The 18,152-nt window shown below is 33.4% G+C and overlaps 2 protein-coding genes across 2 annotated transcripts in view; both read right to left on the bottom strand.

Moving 5' to 3' along the window:
- Positions 1-18,152, bottom strand: part of LOC126771913 (glycylpeptide N-tetradecanoyltransferase 2) — a 251,084-nt gene that overhangs the window by 51,668 nt on the left and 181,264 nt on the right. The gene's annotated exons all lie outside the window — the stretch shown is intronic.
- The window catches only part of LOC126771930 (lachesin-like), a 79,122-nt gene that overhangs the window by 14,615 nt on the left and 46,355 nt on the right, over positions 1-18,152 (bottom strand). The window contains exon 2 of the mRNA XM_050492108.1: positions 528-631. Coding sequence (XP_050348065.1) covers positions 528-631 — 104 coding nt within the window. The remainder of the gene's footprint in view (positions 1-527; positions 632-18,152) is intronic.

The following is an 18,152-nucleotide window of genomic DNA, read 5'->3' as shown; positions in this document are numbered from 1 at the left end:
ACGAAATGCTATTTATAAATAATTCTAATATGTTTGATAAAAATGGTGATTTTAATGATCATTTTGAAAAGAGCGAGGTGCGAAATCAGCGTACAAGCTGTAAATCATATTTCCCTTGCGTTATATAGACACTTTATTACGACGGTACGTTCTAAATCAAATGATAAAATGCTCTATATTTTATGTTTCCTTTTGCAGCTCCACGCGTATTGTCGCCTTCCTGGCTGCTTGTAGTGTCTACTTTCTACTTAAGTGGTTTCTTCACTTGTTATGATTTTGTGTACTAAAATAAATACAATGAGTTATTATTTAATTTAATTTTAATTCTTAATATATTACGATACATGACTTTGGTTTATATTGACAGCCTAAATTATGTTATTAGTTTTTAGTCTTATTCTTTTTATAAGTGATAATTTGAGTAGCGTCCGAAATATATCTGCAGGTAAATAAGGCGATTCGGAGCCCAGTCACACTTCTATGCAAATTATTATGTAATTTTATCAAAATAATGTAGCAAACCTTACCTTGTAAGAGCCGAGGTTTTTAACAGAACACGCAAGACGCACACTACGTCCTGCAGGTACAGTCATATTCTGGATGACATCAGTGAACTCCGGCTCCTCCACAACTGCCAAAGATACATTTCAAAATCATAATTATGTTAATTTAAAATACCAGTTTTAAAGAGCAAATAATCATTATAATATGATTAATGACTCCATCTGTCCTCCCCTAAAGCTTATCGAACTGTTGAGACATCGAAGTTATAACATTTTTGTGTCAAAATATACGATTTGTAATTTTCAAATTATCAAAGCAGAACGCTTTTAAACAAATTGAGTGGGCGATAAGAAATAATGTCGTCGTTTATCAAGCTGCGAGATAGATGGCCACTGTTCTACTCTACCCATTTTAAACGCGTTTGTCTTCGACTTGCCAAATTGGCTCTCTTTGTTATTTTTACAAATTCGCACGTAAACGTCTGCAGTAATGAGTAGATGGTAGATCGATATTAGCGACATAATATAAAATATGTACTAACAAATTGTTTGGGTGAGCTGTCCGATGGTTGACTGGATAAACATTTGTCATTCTTAGAGCGGATGGATAGAAAGGGAGTCATGTCGAGTTGTCGACGTAGACTTGGCCCGGCACGAATTCCGCACACAAGCTCACCGCAGTGTTTGAAGAATAAACTTGCTCAGTTGCGATAGTTCCCGCTTGTTTACGTATCACGGTCTCGTTCAAACTAACATCGCCACTTTTATTCCCTCCTGCTTATAAGTATATGTGTGCTACATAGTATATATATCTATACGAATTATACACGAACCGTTATATATAATACATATTTTATATTAATTATAAGATTAATAATCAATTTGAATCAACGCGTAAAATTAATATTATGATACATATACGTCTCAAGGATGAAACCTTCAGAAATCAGTAAGTATCACGTTATCGAAATGTTATTGAACCCGAACGAAAGTACTCGTCAAGATCGGTTCTGCGTCAGTTTGACTCAACGTCAAACGTCTTAGAGATCTGATAACTTCTTCGTATTTATTAGATTGCATTAACTTTCTATATATTGCTATTATGTAACACTTAACATAAGATATTGTAATTTTTAAGTGTAAATATTTGAAACTCAAAAATTAAATCAGATCATTGCCTTTAGTGTTACTATTAGTTGTTACTTAAGTTTTTAAATTTATTGAAATATATAAAAGGGATGAGGCATTGAATAATTTGGAAATTATTAGAATTCATCAGAGTGCAAGCGTAGCACAAAGATACGTGACTGAAGATGAAAGCTGTGTAGCGTGTTTGCTCACCTGATCGTATTAGCTAAGCACGATGCTCCATTTTCTACCCCGTTGCCCTGACTCAACTGATGTAAATCGCGCATTGCCAACCATAACGCACCCTATTAAGCATATACGCTTCCATCATGGAACGAATGTATTGATTTCATATTAACGGTAATAAGTAGGCAGTTATGAAATTAAATTAATCTTGTATTCGATTTATAAAACGTGCCAGTGTTTTAGACTTTTTTTATTTCTTCTATATTAAAATAAATGCTTCATATATTTTAAGAATAAAATTTTGCATTGAATTTAATTAGACTTATTCATATGTTATTATTTTGATTTTATGTTAAAACGATATTTTTAAATAAAAGCCATATAAGTAAATTTAATTCACAAGATATCGCACAAGCAATCAGCTTACAACGTGAAATGAAGATGTGGAACGTACCCTCTTAATAATCTTAAGATGTACTCTTGTAGGTAATGAGCGCGGCGAGACAAGAAATTCTGTTTGTTTCAATAATAGCGTACATTAACATTAACCAGGGTAACGTTGGCAATAATCTTACACACCGCACGTCGGTGGCCCCTGCAAGGGTATTTAGGGCTTAATTAAGAAACCGCAGACAGCGGCGCGAGGGAAGTAATCCCTTTGTCACCGAGGCCAAGACGACGCTTGACAGTCGACTGCTTGCTCACTTCAAGCACGTATCTATCGTTATTGTAATAACGATATTACAATTTAAATTATAAAAACGAATATAGTATAAGTAATAAAGACGATGTAAAATTGTTAGTGCAGAATCGTATCTAAAGATACGATTTCTCTTTAAGATGAAAGTTAGAAGTTACTTTTAGACAGCAATTAAATAGCTGCTAAACCTAAAAATTTCTAAGCTTATAGCAATGAATGGGTTTGTAACGTGAAACTCTGAACGCGGACGTAATTTCATATTAAAGCTGGACCCTTATGCAAATCAAAGGCGGTCACTCGGAAATCATCAAGAGACTACGGGACAAACCAGCCGCAAATTGACAGCCTCCTAGCCGACAAATTGATTGTGGATACACCACCTCGTTATAATTTCTATGACACGCCGATGACAAATAACGTATCTTTTTACATGCGATGAGGGTTCTGGAGCATGCGTTAGGCTGGGGTCCGGCGGTTTTGTTTGAACAATCAAGCGATAATTAATTATTGGCGTTCCATATTAATAAAAATGTGACTTCTACGAGTTATAATACATAGATTTACATTGGTAAATATAAAATAAATAATCAACTAAAAACAAACCGTAATCCCATACATAAATCCAGTGCTATGAAATAAATCTATGTGCTAAATGTCGTATCGAAGTATTAAAATAGTCATTACTTAAAAAATGTTTTTTTCCAACTCCATCCATTTGCAAATCAATACACATAATCTACGTACCTAATCAATTAGGATCACGGATTTTATTAAACAACACACTTCACTCCGGTTCTCATTTAATAAAACGACTATTGGAAAAAGTCCAAATGCAACATACATAATGTAATATTCGCTATACCAGATTATTTGCAGCATCTCTTTCAGTTTATGGACCAGGCTATATATATTCACTGTTTAAATCTAAAGTGTAATTTGATTACATAGAAGTTGAAAAAATTCTAAAGAAATAATGACGAATGGAAGATAACAATTATGTATGAAAAGTATTACATACTTATACATTTTTTTTTCAAGTTTCTGTTTCAGACGTTTTTGATTAAATGTGGGTGATTCGCTTAAATTTCCAAGTGCTCTAAATCACTTCTTTCAAAATAAAATAAGCGGTTAAGTTTATTCGTCCCTTGTCACAGATGTTGCTTGTAATATTCTCATATGCGATCAAATTCTTTTAAGAGATCCGCAGATAAAGAACAAGGCGCGCCCTGTTTGGTTGGCTTCGGACTTTCACTTATTTGTATGCCTTACCCTTCGCGAGGACGAGACGTGACTATTCGAGATACATAAACTCTGAGTGAATACAGAAAATAGAAATAAAGTAACATATTATTATCCTTTACTGGATGGACCGAGGAGGCAAAACTATGTTTTCTTATAATAAGCCGGTGTGCATTTAACCACTAATAGTACGTCTATTACATCTCTTTTATTAAAATACACCACAATGAAATCTTACAAGGAGTTACAAAAGTTTTTCTTGTAAGTTATCATTCAAAAAGACCAAGTCAAGAGCCTTCTCTTGAAGAGAAGGTTTGGAGCTTATTCCACTATGCTGCTCCAAGCGTGTTAGTGGAACCACGAGGCAGCATATCATCCGACGCATGCAACTTTGCTGAAGATTACGTTTACGAGTTGCAAAGTGATACTTAAATTAAGTATAATTAAATAGTAATATTTTATTTAGTAGGTTTTTTGATGCCTCAGCTATTTATCTATAGTCCCATTCTTTCTTGAAATAGAATGCAGTAACAACACTTCAAAATCAAATAAAAACATTCAAACACTGCAATATGTTACAATAATTTTTATCTTTCATCGTGTTTCTCTTCCGAGCGCAAGCAATAAATGCGAAGAACTTGTAAAGAAATATCGTATTTTTATAGATGCAGGGTAATGTCATGGTCAGTTAGACGGAAGTACGGAAGCAGATGTTGACAGCCATTGACGCCCCTATCACCCTTCTGTCAGATTCTTTTAAGAAACGCCCATTCGATCTCCGTTGCTTCCTAATAGGAATTGAAATCAAGGAGAAATACTTACAGTTATTTATTACTTTATAAAAAAATATACTATAATACAACGGATTATATTTAAAAATATATATATGGCCGTTATGGCGCTGCAGATATGAAATTGACGGTTATTGTAAAAAAATATTCAAGACAACCAATAAATAAATATGGAGTAAAATAAATAAAAACATAATTTCGTAAATAAAAGAACCATACTTTTCTTTTTAATATAATTATGTATAGCAACGAAGTATACAGTATACGTGACAAACACATACAAGGGAGTAGAGGGCGGTAAAAGAAAGGGAGCGTAACGGCATGAGAGAGCTTCAAGTCGTTTGTCGTCACAGCATACGAGTCGGTCTTAGCTTAATAACTCTACATAATAATCTTAGTCGAATGTTATGAATGTTAATTCTCTGCTTTTTTGTTACGACACACCAATATATACAAAATAGTCACTGCCTATAGACGTCTTACTGCTAAGCAAAGGCATAATTATTATTGTGACATGTAGGTTTCACTATTATAAATATAATATTTACCTTCACCGCTAAGCAAGAGATGAACTATAAACACAAATTAAGCACATTCAAACTAAGTGGTGTTTGTCTGATATTGATCTTGTGATCTATAGCTAAGGTCCACCTGTTCCACCCTCTGAGCCGTATTGATTTTTAAAGTAAAAGAACAAAACTAGTTTTTAAAGAATGTTATAGTTTGTATCGTACTATCTATCTATATAATCACGTCTAAAATGTATCGTGTATTGAATATTCCGTGTAAATCTAATTCAATTAAAAAAATCATGAAATCAATAAACATTCTTCTTTTTCGTTAACGCTATGCAAACAATGCTGTGCGTGAACCATGTCGAATGAGCGTTATAAATTTTAACCAACTTGTACCTTTTTTCTATAATGAATCCTCTCCAATTTATATTTTATGCAATTATTGAAAAGCTTCAATATATAAATTATCTCAAATAAATTACGACAAAGGTTGAATTGCAATGTTTATTTGGTTTATTTTTATTTAAACTTAATTATAATATCTGAGTATTTAACATTTTTCCATTAATACAACATTTATTTTTGATCATTCAGCATTATATTTTATTACTGGGAAAAGTACACAATTAAACAAGGATGTGATTTAGCATAGTCTATTTATTCAAAATAATGCAAATATAACACTCAACCGAGCAAATTTTAAACATATCGTATTTTTTATTTTCAATTTAAACCTATGATACGAGTACTTCTTACATTATAGTTCATATTCATTAAACAAAAATATATTGCTTTAAAGTAAGCACAAAGTTCAACCCATAGATTTATTTTCTCACACAATCAACTCTAAAATCATTTAAATATAGCAGTTTTTATTGTTAAGTCAAATATTTGAATGCTGTAATGTTTAGCATAATACAGTTTCTTAAGCCTGATCACTAATTGAACAAGTGTTTTGAGGCTCCCGGGCGTAAGGCGTAAGTCGAGAGATCTAATTAAAGCACCTACCGCGGTGCGCCGCAGAACCCCAGTCAGGGCCTATTATCACGCCTCCACCTCCTATTAGCATTGTCTCCTCGAGGGCGATACTTATCTTTATTTAAATTCACTTCTTAGTAATTGGGTTGACGAGTCGACAACGTGATTTGCATTGATGCGAATTGGCCAGTATATCCGGATCCCCTAACTTTCAAGACCCTCATAATTTGTTTTATTGCTTTTATAAAACCGGAATGATTCTACAACTGAAACCGCTTTGAATAAACGCTAATAATGGAACAATAACACAGAGAAAGACTCTGCTGGATCAAAACACTATACCCAAACTAGCTCACGGCCATAAACATACCAGCGCGCTACAATTACGTTGTACATTGCACACAATGTTTTGTGTCGCGTTATTCAGTGCGATATAGAAACGTGAAATTTATGATACGTAAAAATATAAGGGGTTAATAATGTACCTACGTGCGATGATATTACGGGTGTAGTTTGCGCGTTCCGTGTGTGTGAAACGGAGATGTTGTACCACTTTTGATAGCAACTGCGTACAAGTGCAGTCAAAGAGGATGCGCTTGGTTATTTCTCATTAAGGCACACGCGATAAAATCACACAGAGTCGTTGCCTCATTAAAATCTTCTGGTGCGCGCATCTGTAAGCCTTTTGTGAAGGCAGTAACGCGGCGCTCTCGACGCCTTTCACGTGTCATTTCGGGCACAATGCCGCATGGCAAGGGACGCCCCGCCTTACAATTTTTGCTGTGACATGCCGGAGCGCTTTCATTAGTTTATCGAATAATATTCAATCTGTTTCAATTTTGAATTATGTCAAATATATAATAGAAGCTTTATAATGTACTTCGATGTATGTATATGATATAACATTGAAAGTATTTGAAATGAAATTAGACTTTTAAATTTTAAACATATAATAATGACTGTGATATAATTTAATGAAAACTTTATCCGTAATTTTAAAGCAAAATATAAGTGTATTCTATTAATAATTGTATACTATATCGCCTTTAATAAGAGGATTTTTTTATATAATGTTTCGACAGACTTGCTCTTGTTGTAATATCTCAAGTCATAGGAACTGAATATAATACATAAAACAGATAATATGTTTCACGAATGCTAAAGTATGCGATTTAATTCAGTCAAAAAGAAAGTGGGCAAATTTTAAGCTCACATTTTGATAGCACACGGTAGTTCAATATTTAACGTAGGCCACTTTGCATATTCACAAGGCGGGTTACCACTAACCTACCGACTTGGAATAGTAATGTCGCCTATTAGCCGTGCACCACGCTGAGCGCTCAACAAAAGTTTGAGCGATAATTACTTACTTCTTTATATTTAAACATCTATCCTCATAACATGTTGATACTTCCTCTATTGCTATCTTAAGCTCAATCAAGCAAGAAAATATGTGCATAGTACTTAAAATTCAGTTTAGTAACCCACAAATACTAATAGATGTAGTTGAAAAAATACCTCTAAAAATTAAAGTGCTTAAAATTCAATAATTAGAATTGAAATCTTTTTTCTTTAAAACTTCTTTACTCAAAAATGGAACGCTTATTCTAGGACGTTTATTATACTCAGAATCGACTTAAATATTTTTACTCTTCTAGCCTTTCAAGAGCTTGTATGCTTAATTGGTGTTTATAATTCACCCCATGGGCGAAAAACATCGTCAAGAAATCTGTATCTGTTGGACTCAGTACCCTATTAGACCAGAGTGACAAATGAAAATTTAAAAAAGATGCCGTTTGTACGCAAACATAAAAATAAATTATAGACTAATTTATAATGTATTAATTTTCAATATTAAAAGACAATTTTGTCTTAACATGTATATACATATACCATACCTCTGAAAACATGTGTCATTTTAACCACAGTTTTTTATTCAACGAGCTACATACTCGTAATAATAATATAATTAAAAAATATTATCCTTCGTGCTGAAGCTTTAGCTCAATAGTGGGACATTTACTTCACCTACTTCAAAGAATTTTTTACTTCGAAAAGGGTAAATAAACTGATAAGATCGAATTAAAAAATCTGAACACAGTTATACACTACATAGACGTACAAATTGCATGATTGTACAATGGATGCAAGTCACGAGCGCGACGAGCGTGGATAGGGTTTTATACAATCGTTCGTTCGTAGGATACTTTAAGAGTAATGTCGCGTCAAAGCAATCTGCCCTATTTCTCTACAAGCTACGTAACGAACCTCCAAAAACCAAACAATTAAATTACAATATTAGTTTATTTACGTTTAATTATATTTATTTTTTGCTTAATCAATATTAATTATAAGCAGTAATTAAATATTAATTAAAGCCGAGATGGCCCTGTGGTAAGAACGCGTGAATCTTAACCGATGATCGTGGGTTCAAACCCGGGCAAGCACCACTGAATTTTCATGTGCTTAATTTGTGATTATAATTCATCTCGTGCTTTACGGTGAAGGAAAACATCGTGAGGAAACCTGCATGTGTCTAATTTCACTGAAGTTCTGCCACATGTGAATTCTACCTACCCGCATTGGAGCAGCGTGGTGGAATAAGCTCCAAACCTTCTTCTCAAAAAGAGGAGAGGAGGCCTTTAGCCCAGCAGTGGGACATTCACAGGCTGTTACGGTTACGGTAAATATAAATTATATCAAAAAATAAAGTATGTATACATAATTTATTCTCAAAGGTTTACAATGAAATGCAATAATTTTTCAATCATGTTTTTCTATAGTAATTGATTGTACAGCACTATGTCACGCACCCTCAATCCGACTACACATACCTGGGCGCCGCCCTCGGTGCACAATCATTACGACTCAGATACAAATATTGACTGCGGCGTTGCTACCGCTGCCTCATAATTACTAGGAGGGTAAGTTTGTTGACAGAGAGCCACTTAAATTGACGCTCAAACGACTCGTTACTTTGTTAGTTTTTTAACCTAATTATTTTTTATTGGTTCACTGCTGCTTTACAAGGCAATCAATTGATTTCGATTGATTTATTGTTTAATTGCAATGTTGGATATATTTATTAAAAAAGTTTTTATATGTTATGTGATTATTTAGGTTTTTAATGTTTTTGTCATGTTTTTGTTTATTTGTTAATTATCTTTTATTGTTTATTATCATTATAATAATATGTTTTGAATATTAGGTACAGGTTGGAAATTTAACATGGAACATCAGTTCCGTATCTACGTTTCCGGTTTTAACTACACGAAAGCGGTTTTAAGACTTTACTACGATTTTAATTTAAATAAAAAAAATAGTAGGGTCAGCACCCTAAACGCCAATTTCCAAAAAGATTTTCTTAATATTTATTCAATATGATTTCCGACGCTTGATCATAACATTCAATCAATCATCAAAGTAACAAATTTTTATATATTATGTTTTTTTTTAATTAAGAACTATTGATAATGTCAAAATTGCATAGTGATTGAATAAAATGTTATATGAAAAAATATTTCATATTGGAAACTGTATTCTGAGAATTAAACCGTTACTCAATCTTTGTACATAAATCCCTAACACATTGGCTATTACGTTTAAATAATATCATCCCTCTGGATATGAAAATATGTTATATTAGGATACCTTTGATGGACGACTTTGTTACTTCTGTATGTATGTAGATAAATGCTTAGTGAGTAGGTATACGTATTACGTGTACGTCTGTCGTCGGGAATGGATCGTTATCTGTTTCTACTAAAGGAACTGGCTTTTCCACGAAAGAACCACCCGACGGTTTGCCCCCCCTCCTTCCCCCATTGCGACTTCTCCTTTTTGCGTTATTTCATTTTTCTTTACCAACGTGCACCTGCTAGTTAGCTGCCGCGGGCTCTCATTCCTCGTACAATGTTAACTGGACGCTCTTTCATAAAGAAGATATAAAATGGTATCTCGCATTTCACTTTTATTTCAATAAAAAAATTGCCAATTGTATTACGAATTAAGCCATGCCGATCCCGAAATATTTAGTTGGTTGAACATTTTGCACTCGAGTCACAAGGCACATGGCGTTTCAAATGCAACTCGTATTGTATGGATGAAGTTTAAATCCAGATGTCAATGCAAAAGACGGGACTGGAAGAAGCTCGAACGTGGCTTCTGATACATTTGTATTCCTTACACAGAGGTGATCAATATACATTGAAACAAAGACACAAAAGTTATTTTTCTAAAAGTATGTGCGCTAGCGCATCTACGTAACTATATCATTATATGACTTAGACATTAATAAAAAAAACAACGACAAAAACAATTATTTAAAAAACTACACGAGTTTACTACATTTAATAAACTGTACCAAAAATTGTTGCATTTAATGGAGCTTCTAGAATTTATTGTTAACGATACGGTACTTTTGTATCGTGAAAAAATAAAGCTGGCGTAGCGTCACGCGTATGAAATAAAATAACAACGGCAACATGGTGCGGATGGGGCATGATACATATTTGAATACATTACCGAACACGCAGATAATACTAGCGACATGCTATATGTATTCATAACGTCTACTCGCAGCGCGCGTGAATACAGATACTGCTAGTCTATATACTAACACCTTTCTATATAGAAATTATTAATATTACTAATATTGAAACTTTAGCGACAATAGCTTAACGATATAAAGACGACTAGCGATGAGAAAGACGCAGGTTCGATTCTGACCACTTGTCGTACCCACACTATAGAAGCTTTGCGCTTAGCTGGAGAGAATAATATAATAGGAATTTTACTTATTACTTGTAAGCAAACATTTCGATATACAAAAAAATAATGTTTTTCGTATGGTATTTGTCCCGTATGGTATAAAAATGTTATGTCAAGCATCTCATTGAGTTAAAACTGCGTACGGTTATTATTGACAACTGTTTAACAATAAAGTAAGAATGATTATAATCTAAACATAACATTTATTTCATTTCTGAAATTCTTCTCTATGACGAGAAATTATACTGAATATTAATCAAATAACCAATTATTTTATAAAATCAAAAGAAAGCTCTTGAAGCGATTCGAGACATACTTTAAAAGAATAATTTAAATAATATTTATATTTAAATAAAATTGCGAGTTTTTGTTGCTTAACATTTATGTTCAAATTATAAATTGAGTCAAGAAATAACCATGATGATATTATGAGCACGTAGCGTAAAACCGTCTAAAATTAAGTTTATAAGTTAACTTAGGTAAGTAAGTTTTATTTTTTAATAAAAAGTTAATAATCTAATATCTAGTCTGGTGGATAGATCGACCTCTTGTATTTAGTAACTTCGATGTTATTTTTAAGATTATATCGTGTAGGTAGGTGGACGAGCATATGGGCCAGTTGATGGTAAGTGATCACCAGCGCCCATAGACATTGGCATTGTAAGCATTTCTAACCTAACCATCGCTTACATCGTCAATGCACCACCAACCATGGGAACTAAGATGTTATGTCCCTTGTTCCTGAAATTACACTGGTACACTCACCCTTCAAACCGGAACACAATAATACCAAATACTGCTGTTTTGCGGTAGAATATCCGATGAATGGGTGGCACCTATCCAGGCGAGCTTGCACAAAGCCCTACCACCAGTAAAACTGTTGTTTGTCTGTAATGTGTTAAAAAGTTATTTTTTAAAGATTTGAGACAATGAAACACGTAATTTTACAAATTATTTTAACGTACAGCTACCAATTGTCCATATTACCTTCTATGGTTAACATGTGGGCATCGAGAATTGACGTTCATTTGTTTATATTATTATAAAATATTGGATATGGACTTACGTATAACATTCGTCATTTTTCTGTAATATATTCTGATAGTAAATATAAGCTAGAATTGTATATGTAACATATGCTAATTCTTATAATTACGTACAGTAATTACAAGAATTAAAACGTTTCGTAAATATTTTAAATGTTAAGCTTTTATATCGCCCACGAACGACCGGCGATGAATAGCTGGAATCCTAATCAAACTAGCCTATTAAGCCGGACAATTTATAAAATAACAATAAACGTTGGTGACCAAACACAGACGCATTATCAATTCCCTCACTCACGTACTCCGATAGGCCGTCAATCTGACATAGTCGGAGAGAGACATAGGACCAACGGCTTTATGAGTTTTGCGAGACATGGGTGCCAATACAAATACTTCCAATTTCTTAATTCCGGGTTGATACTGAATGTTGATTGCCAACCCAGCATTCACACCTGAGACCTTATGATCTGCCGTCGTATGAGTTATACACGACACAGAAATGTCACCTTTAGTTAGATCGTATCTTCTACGTGAGTCATATTATAGGGTCTGTTGAAAAAAACAGTGGTATAAAAGAATTTATCATGTAAAATAATATATGTGTGGCAAGCCCAAAAAAGCAAAGATCGTTCTCTTTGATTCCTTGTAAACACGTACATTGTGTCTCAGACGTGTTGGCAGCGCTTATTCCTTTAATATAAGAAAATGTTACGCATAAAATGTTTGTTACATTTCCAAATCAACGAACACCGACACATTCCTATTTATACCTCATGTATAATAAACATACCTAGACGTCTCATTGTAATCAACTTTGTGACAGCTATAATTAAAATTATTATTATTGTTGCCTATTCCAGCTTCATTAACGTTTTTATCGAGCAATTGATGTCGAAATTGTCGTCATCGCCGATGCGATTATGACGTCATGATGTGTGGAATAGTACCGTGTATCGTTCCCCCCAAAAAAGTAATTAAAACCGAAATAACTGATAATAATAATATGATGACCATTTACGGTTGATATACTACTAAAATAATTTAAGTTATTTCAGTTAGTAACTTTTTGATAGTTTTAAACAACCTTATAGTTTTCTCCTCATAAAGAGAAGGCTTAGTGTTTTTCGCTCCAGTGTGGGTTAATAGTTACACATATACAAGTGTTCATCACATACGCAGATTTCCTTACGTTGTTTTACTTCACGAGATAATTTGTAAGATTCGACATATTCATATATTTATTATTGAACATAATAGGAAATAGATATAATTGAATGCGTATTGAGTAAAATAAGGTAAAAAATAACCGTTTACAGTAGTACATAACTAAGGTAGGACAATGGCAATACAGCTGTTTTCAGCAAGCATTTTATACTGAGCATTATCATGATCATTAAAAAATAATATTCAACGTTTAAAGCGCACTATATTTCAAATACATTGATGGGAAGTCTTTAAGCTACAGAGATTAGACGGGGCTTGTCACCTTACGAAGGGCCCTCGTAGAGCTCAAGCGCCTCTTGAGACAAGCCCTTTCTCTGCGGAACAACATTTGTGAGCAAACATAATTCAGGCAAAATATGCAGAACGCCTGCAAATTGACTTTAATATATAACATATGAAGCTATCTTTAACAAATTATGTTTATATACTAAAGCAAGTTTATCGCTGAAAGCTATTACATTACCTCACAACTTGACGTATAATGAACTCAGTTGCCAACAGTAGAGGCATACGTATTTTAATATTACATTCCTCGTGAACATCTTATACGTATGCAAATTAAGCGGCGTGTTCAAGGCGGGCCCAGAAACGGAATTCGTAAAATCCTTTGGACAAATCTACGTAACCGCGTAAACATTGCGATACATGAATTCATTCCGTATCCATTGTAAAGCATGTACATAATATAATAATACGTATATAACATTATATGAACTGATTCAATCTGAGGTCTTATTAGTTTTGCGGAAGATATTTTTAAAATTAACATTAATTAAACTATACATTTATTTTAAATCTACTCTGAATATATTTTTACGTAGTGAAGTGGTGACTGTTTATGTTTTTATAAAAATAATAATCAAATATTAACAACTTACGGCTTTATAAACGTTACTAACGGCTGTTTAGTTAAACACTGATTTCACCTTTTCTATAATTATTGATTTAGCATTGGAAAGAAAAAGACACAGCATTGTTTAGCTAAGCACCCGACAAACAAAGTTTATAAGTAAAGTCGTACAATAAAAAATCTCGAAATCACCATTAGATATAAAAGGATTCAACCACCATTTCATTTGCTTAATTTGTGTTTTTAATTCAACTCAAGCTCGGCGGAGAAGGTAAACATCCTGAAGCAACATACGTGTATCAGGTGAAAATCTGCCACAGTTTCCACCAACACGCATTGGGATATTCTCTAAACCTTTTCTTCCAAAAGAGAGGAGAGAAGAAGACTTAATTTTTCAGGTGATACCTGAACTTCGACAAACACCCACCACTAATGAGGAAGTTGAGTTACTATTTTTTGGTATTGATATATATATTTTTTCCTAAGAATAATATCCCACGTACTATGAAAAATGAAAATATGTACCATTGAAAAGGTTGAAAGCGACCGAATAATTAGAAATGTTCAGGCGCAGCATCCGCGAGTGATTGATGTAGTGGAAGTCGGTTACCGCTTCCCGCCTCGGCCCTCTATCGCCCCGTAGCGACAACTTGGAGACATTAAGAATATTTAAATTGTTAATATCACCCCTGTACTGAATACCCATTTACTAAAACTTTGACCTTTATATAATTACGACGTTTTCTGAATAATATACAAATTTCTAGGTGGTTTTGCTGCGTGTCGCTTAGAAATTTATACAATTACTTAGGGAGTTAATATACTGATTAGTGATAGAATATTTTTTAACGTATCCAATAACTATTTGATTGAATTAAATAATTTATTTAACATTTAACATAGATATTTGCAATCTTTGTAAATATAAAACGGAATTGGTGTGGGTTTAAATTTTATATTTAATTAAAGTTAAAAAAGAAAATTTGAAAGTATTCATATATAATTTCCACGAAATTTACTACTTGTACTGAAACTAGGAATATGGACTAAAAGCGGATTATGTTTTCTTTAAGACGATAGAAGCATGTACCAGAACAAAACCACACAAAAAGCTAAAACTAAATATCCAGTACAAGCTTTCTGCGAAAGCGGGGATTCCTAGTGAAAAGATTTCATTGCCACTGCAATAAATAAACCATTACTTACAATTATTACATATAGAAAGCCAAACTATATTATCAAAAATTATATCTTTATTATTATCAAAAATTATAAAATTATATCAAATATTCTATCTTGTATAAAATATTATATTCTCCTTTAAGTAATAAAAGCCAAAAAGTCATGATGGCACACTGTGTATAGAATACGTGGTTTTTAACCGAAGATTGCTTATTCAATTTCTGCCAAGCACCACTGGTCTTTTTTATAATTTATTTTTGTTTAACCTCTGCCACATGTAACCACAAACATATAATGCTTGCTGCATTGGTTTAATAATTTGCAAACTCTTCTTAAGATAAAAAAAATGACATGCATACTTTTTACAAAAATAAATAAACCTTCGATATTCATCTTCAAATTCTAAACATCTAAATCTTTTGTCTTATCTAAGTTTCAATATCCCACTGTACCGATAGTTATTCCATAGATATCCTAGTAGATGAATAAATTACACAAAAAGACAACAAAGCAGTAACAATAAGACTTATAGATGCCGACTGTAACATGAATATAACAAACTAAAGAACTGGTCTGATTCAATCAGCCGGCTGTTCTTTGTCATAAATCCGACAACGGCCTGCCGTCCAACAATGCGTCCTGAAATCGTTCCATTTCTCATTTTGTTACTCTCCCCTTTAATCTCGCATCCGTAGAAAAGTGGATCAGCGTTGCAAAAGGGCATTGCAGTGTAGACTCGTTCTGATTAATGTATTGTGTAAGTAGGTAGCCGTAGTATTGACTGCATCTATACTGCTTAATAACCTACTTCAAGATAACATCGTATTTATTTTAAATAAAAAAAACAGTTTAAAAGCAATAAGTTTATAATGATCCAGTAAAATAGTTTACTTTTATATATGAATGACTTGATGAAAATAAAATTGAAATATATTTTATAAATCTTGAGCTGACGATGAAGTAGCCAAATGAATGTCCTCGAGATACATTTAATGGGCTATCTCATCGTCAGCTCGAGTAGATCTTAAGTGAAGACCGTCACTTCGAATTTTGATAAACATTGAGTTTTAAATGTGCTTAATTTGTATTTACAAATGATTGATTTCTCGTTCAACCGTAAAGGAACACATCGTGGTCAAATTCATTTTGATCTACCTACCCACAGTAGAGTAGCGTTGTGGAAACAAGTCAACTAACAAGCAACAGTAAGCAAACAAGCAACACTGATTTTTATGTGTTTAATTTGTATTTATAAGTAATTCGTGTTCGGCAAAAAAGAAAAACTATTTACTAGCATGTGTTCAATTATATTCGGGTATATAGAACCAACTATCCACAGTAGAGTAATGTTTTAGGACAGCTACATGCCTACTCCTCAACAGGAGACGAGGTCTTTGTTCAGGAGTTAGACACTGAAACGGTATTACTGTAATTTTAAAAACATTGATTTCACTTATTAGAAGTCTTAAGCAATAGCATGTAATAAAAATAGCATTATATTATTATAAAATGTAATCTATTAACAATTCGATTTTATATGTTCGTAACAATAAGTGTCAAAGCTGAAACATCTTCGCAGAAGTTAATAACTGGAACATCTGTGCTCCAGAGTACACACAATACAATCCTGTCAAGTTTGCCGACAAAAGCTGTTTTGGTGAACCATACATGAATTTCCTTTTTTCTGTCACACATAATATCTACTATTTTATTTTATTTTTACGTATAACTTATAAACTAGTTTGGACTTTTGTACGAACACTAGTTCATACATGCTTTACGAATTGTCAATTTTCTCTAACATATATAAAAATTCTATTCCATAACAGAATCGACTTAAAATTAAATCATATTTATAACATTTGTAAGATATTATATTGGTTTCTATTTTTTATAATCCTCAGTCATTAATAATAAAACGAATAATTGTATAATTCCTGTAACCAAAGAACAGACAATCCAAGTCGACTGAGATTAGAAGAGCTAACCAACTGATCCCCGGACGGAAGAAAACAGAATGTCTCGTGAATAGGATAATGTTAAATTTATTGCAGCGCTAAAATGTTTACGAATACACGCGGCAACGCAACGCCCCGAGGACGCGCGGCGCGGACGGCGAGCTCAACTCACCCTTGTAAACACGTTTTATTGGCTTTATAATATGTTTTACGCGTGACGTTTAACAAACGATCCCAGAAGAGCGTCGAATTATTTTTACGGCACGTACTCGCGCGCTACGCGAAAACATTGGGAAATTTGGTACACGAGGGATTTTGTAATTACACCTCTTATACAAACACTTTTCATTCTTTGATGTTGAGCGGTAGCAATATTTATTTTTATATTATTTAATATTCAGTAAACCTAAAATGAGATTATAATGAAATACTTTCAAATAGGTATGTACGTATACGGCCACCTTCTATTAGATATAACATTCAAACATAGAACATTTGAACATTGATTGTGAGCTAATTCAGAAAATCAGTGAGTGAAATATGTGTTGTGTTAGCCGTGGAATGTAGCGCAGCGGAACAATTGCACGCTCTAATACCAGTCAACCACTTGATGAAGGTCCAGTCCGTCCCACCCTCCTCCCATCGCCTGTCAGCATCACCACATAACCGGCTAGAAAAAAGTGTCTAACACCCTATTAACGACAAATAAAAAAAAATGTTTGATCGTATAATGTCACATACATACGTGATATAAAATTTTAATGTTAGGAAAACAAAAACAGACAATAGACAAACATAAAATGAGACCGTCATTGGAATCTAGATGCCTAGATGGAACCCTTTCGTGTAAATAGTGAATGTCACCTGAGATACTTATATTAAAGGTGGGAGCTGTTTATATAAATGCAAAACAGATCGGCAGCTTGTCAGGTTGGCTCAGTGCAGATTCTGTCGATCGAATATGGATTTAGAATCTTCCCCATTTCATACGCCCCAAAACTCACCCTCGTACTCTATAGACGCGGTCGGACAGCCGAAAAATAATCTTTACGCAGGGCAATTTTGGAATAGGAATTTTTATT

This window comes from Nymphalis io, chromosome 1 (genome assembly GCF_905147045.1).
Source record: "Nymphalis io chromosome 1, ilAglIoxx1.1, whole genome shotgun sequence".
NCBI classification, from domain to species: Eukaryota; Metazoa; Arthropoda; class Insecta; order Lepidoptera; family Nymphalidae; genus Nymphalis; species Nymphalis io.
The sequence above is the reverse complement of the archived record's forward strand: the minus strand, read 5'-3'. Positions and strand labels throughout refer to the sequence as shown.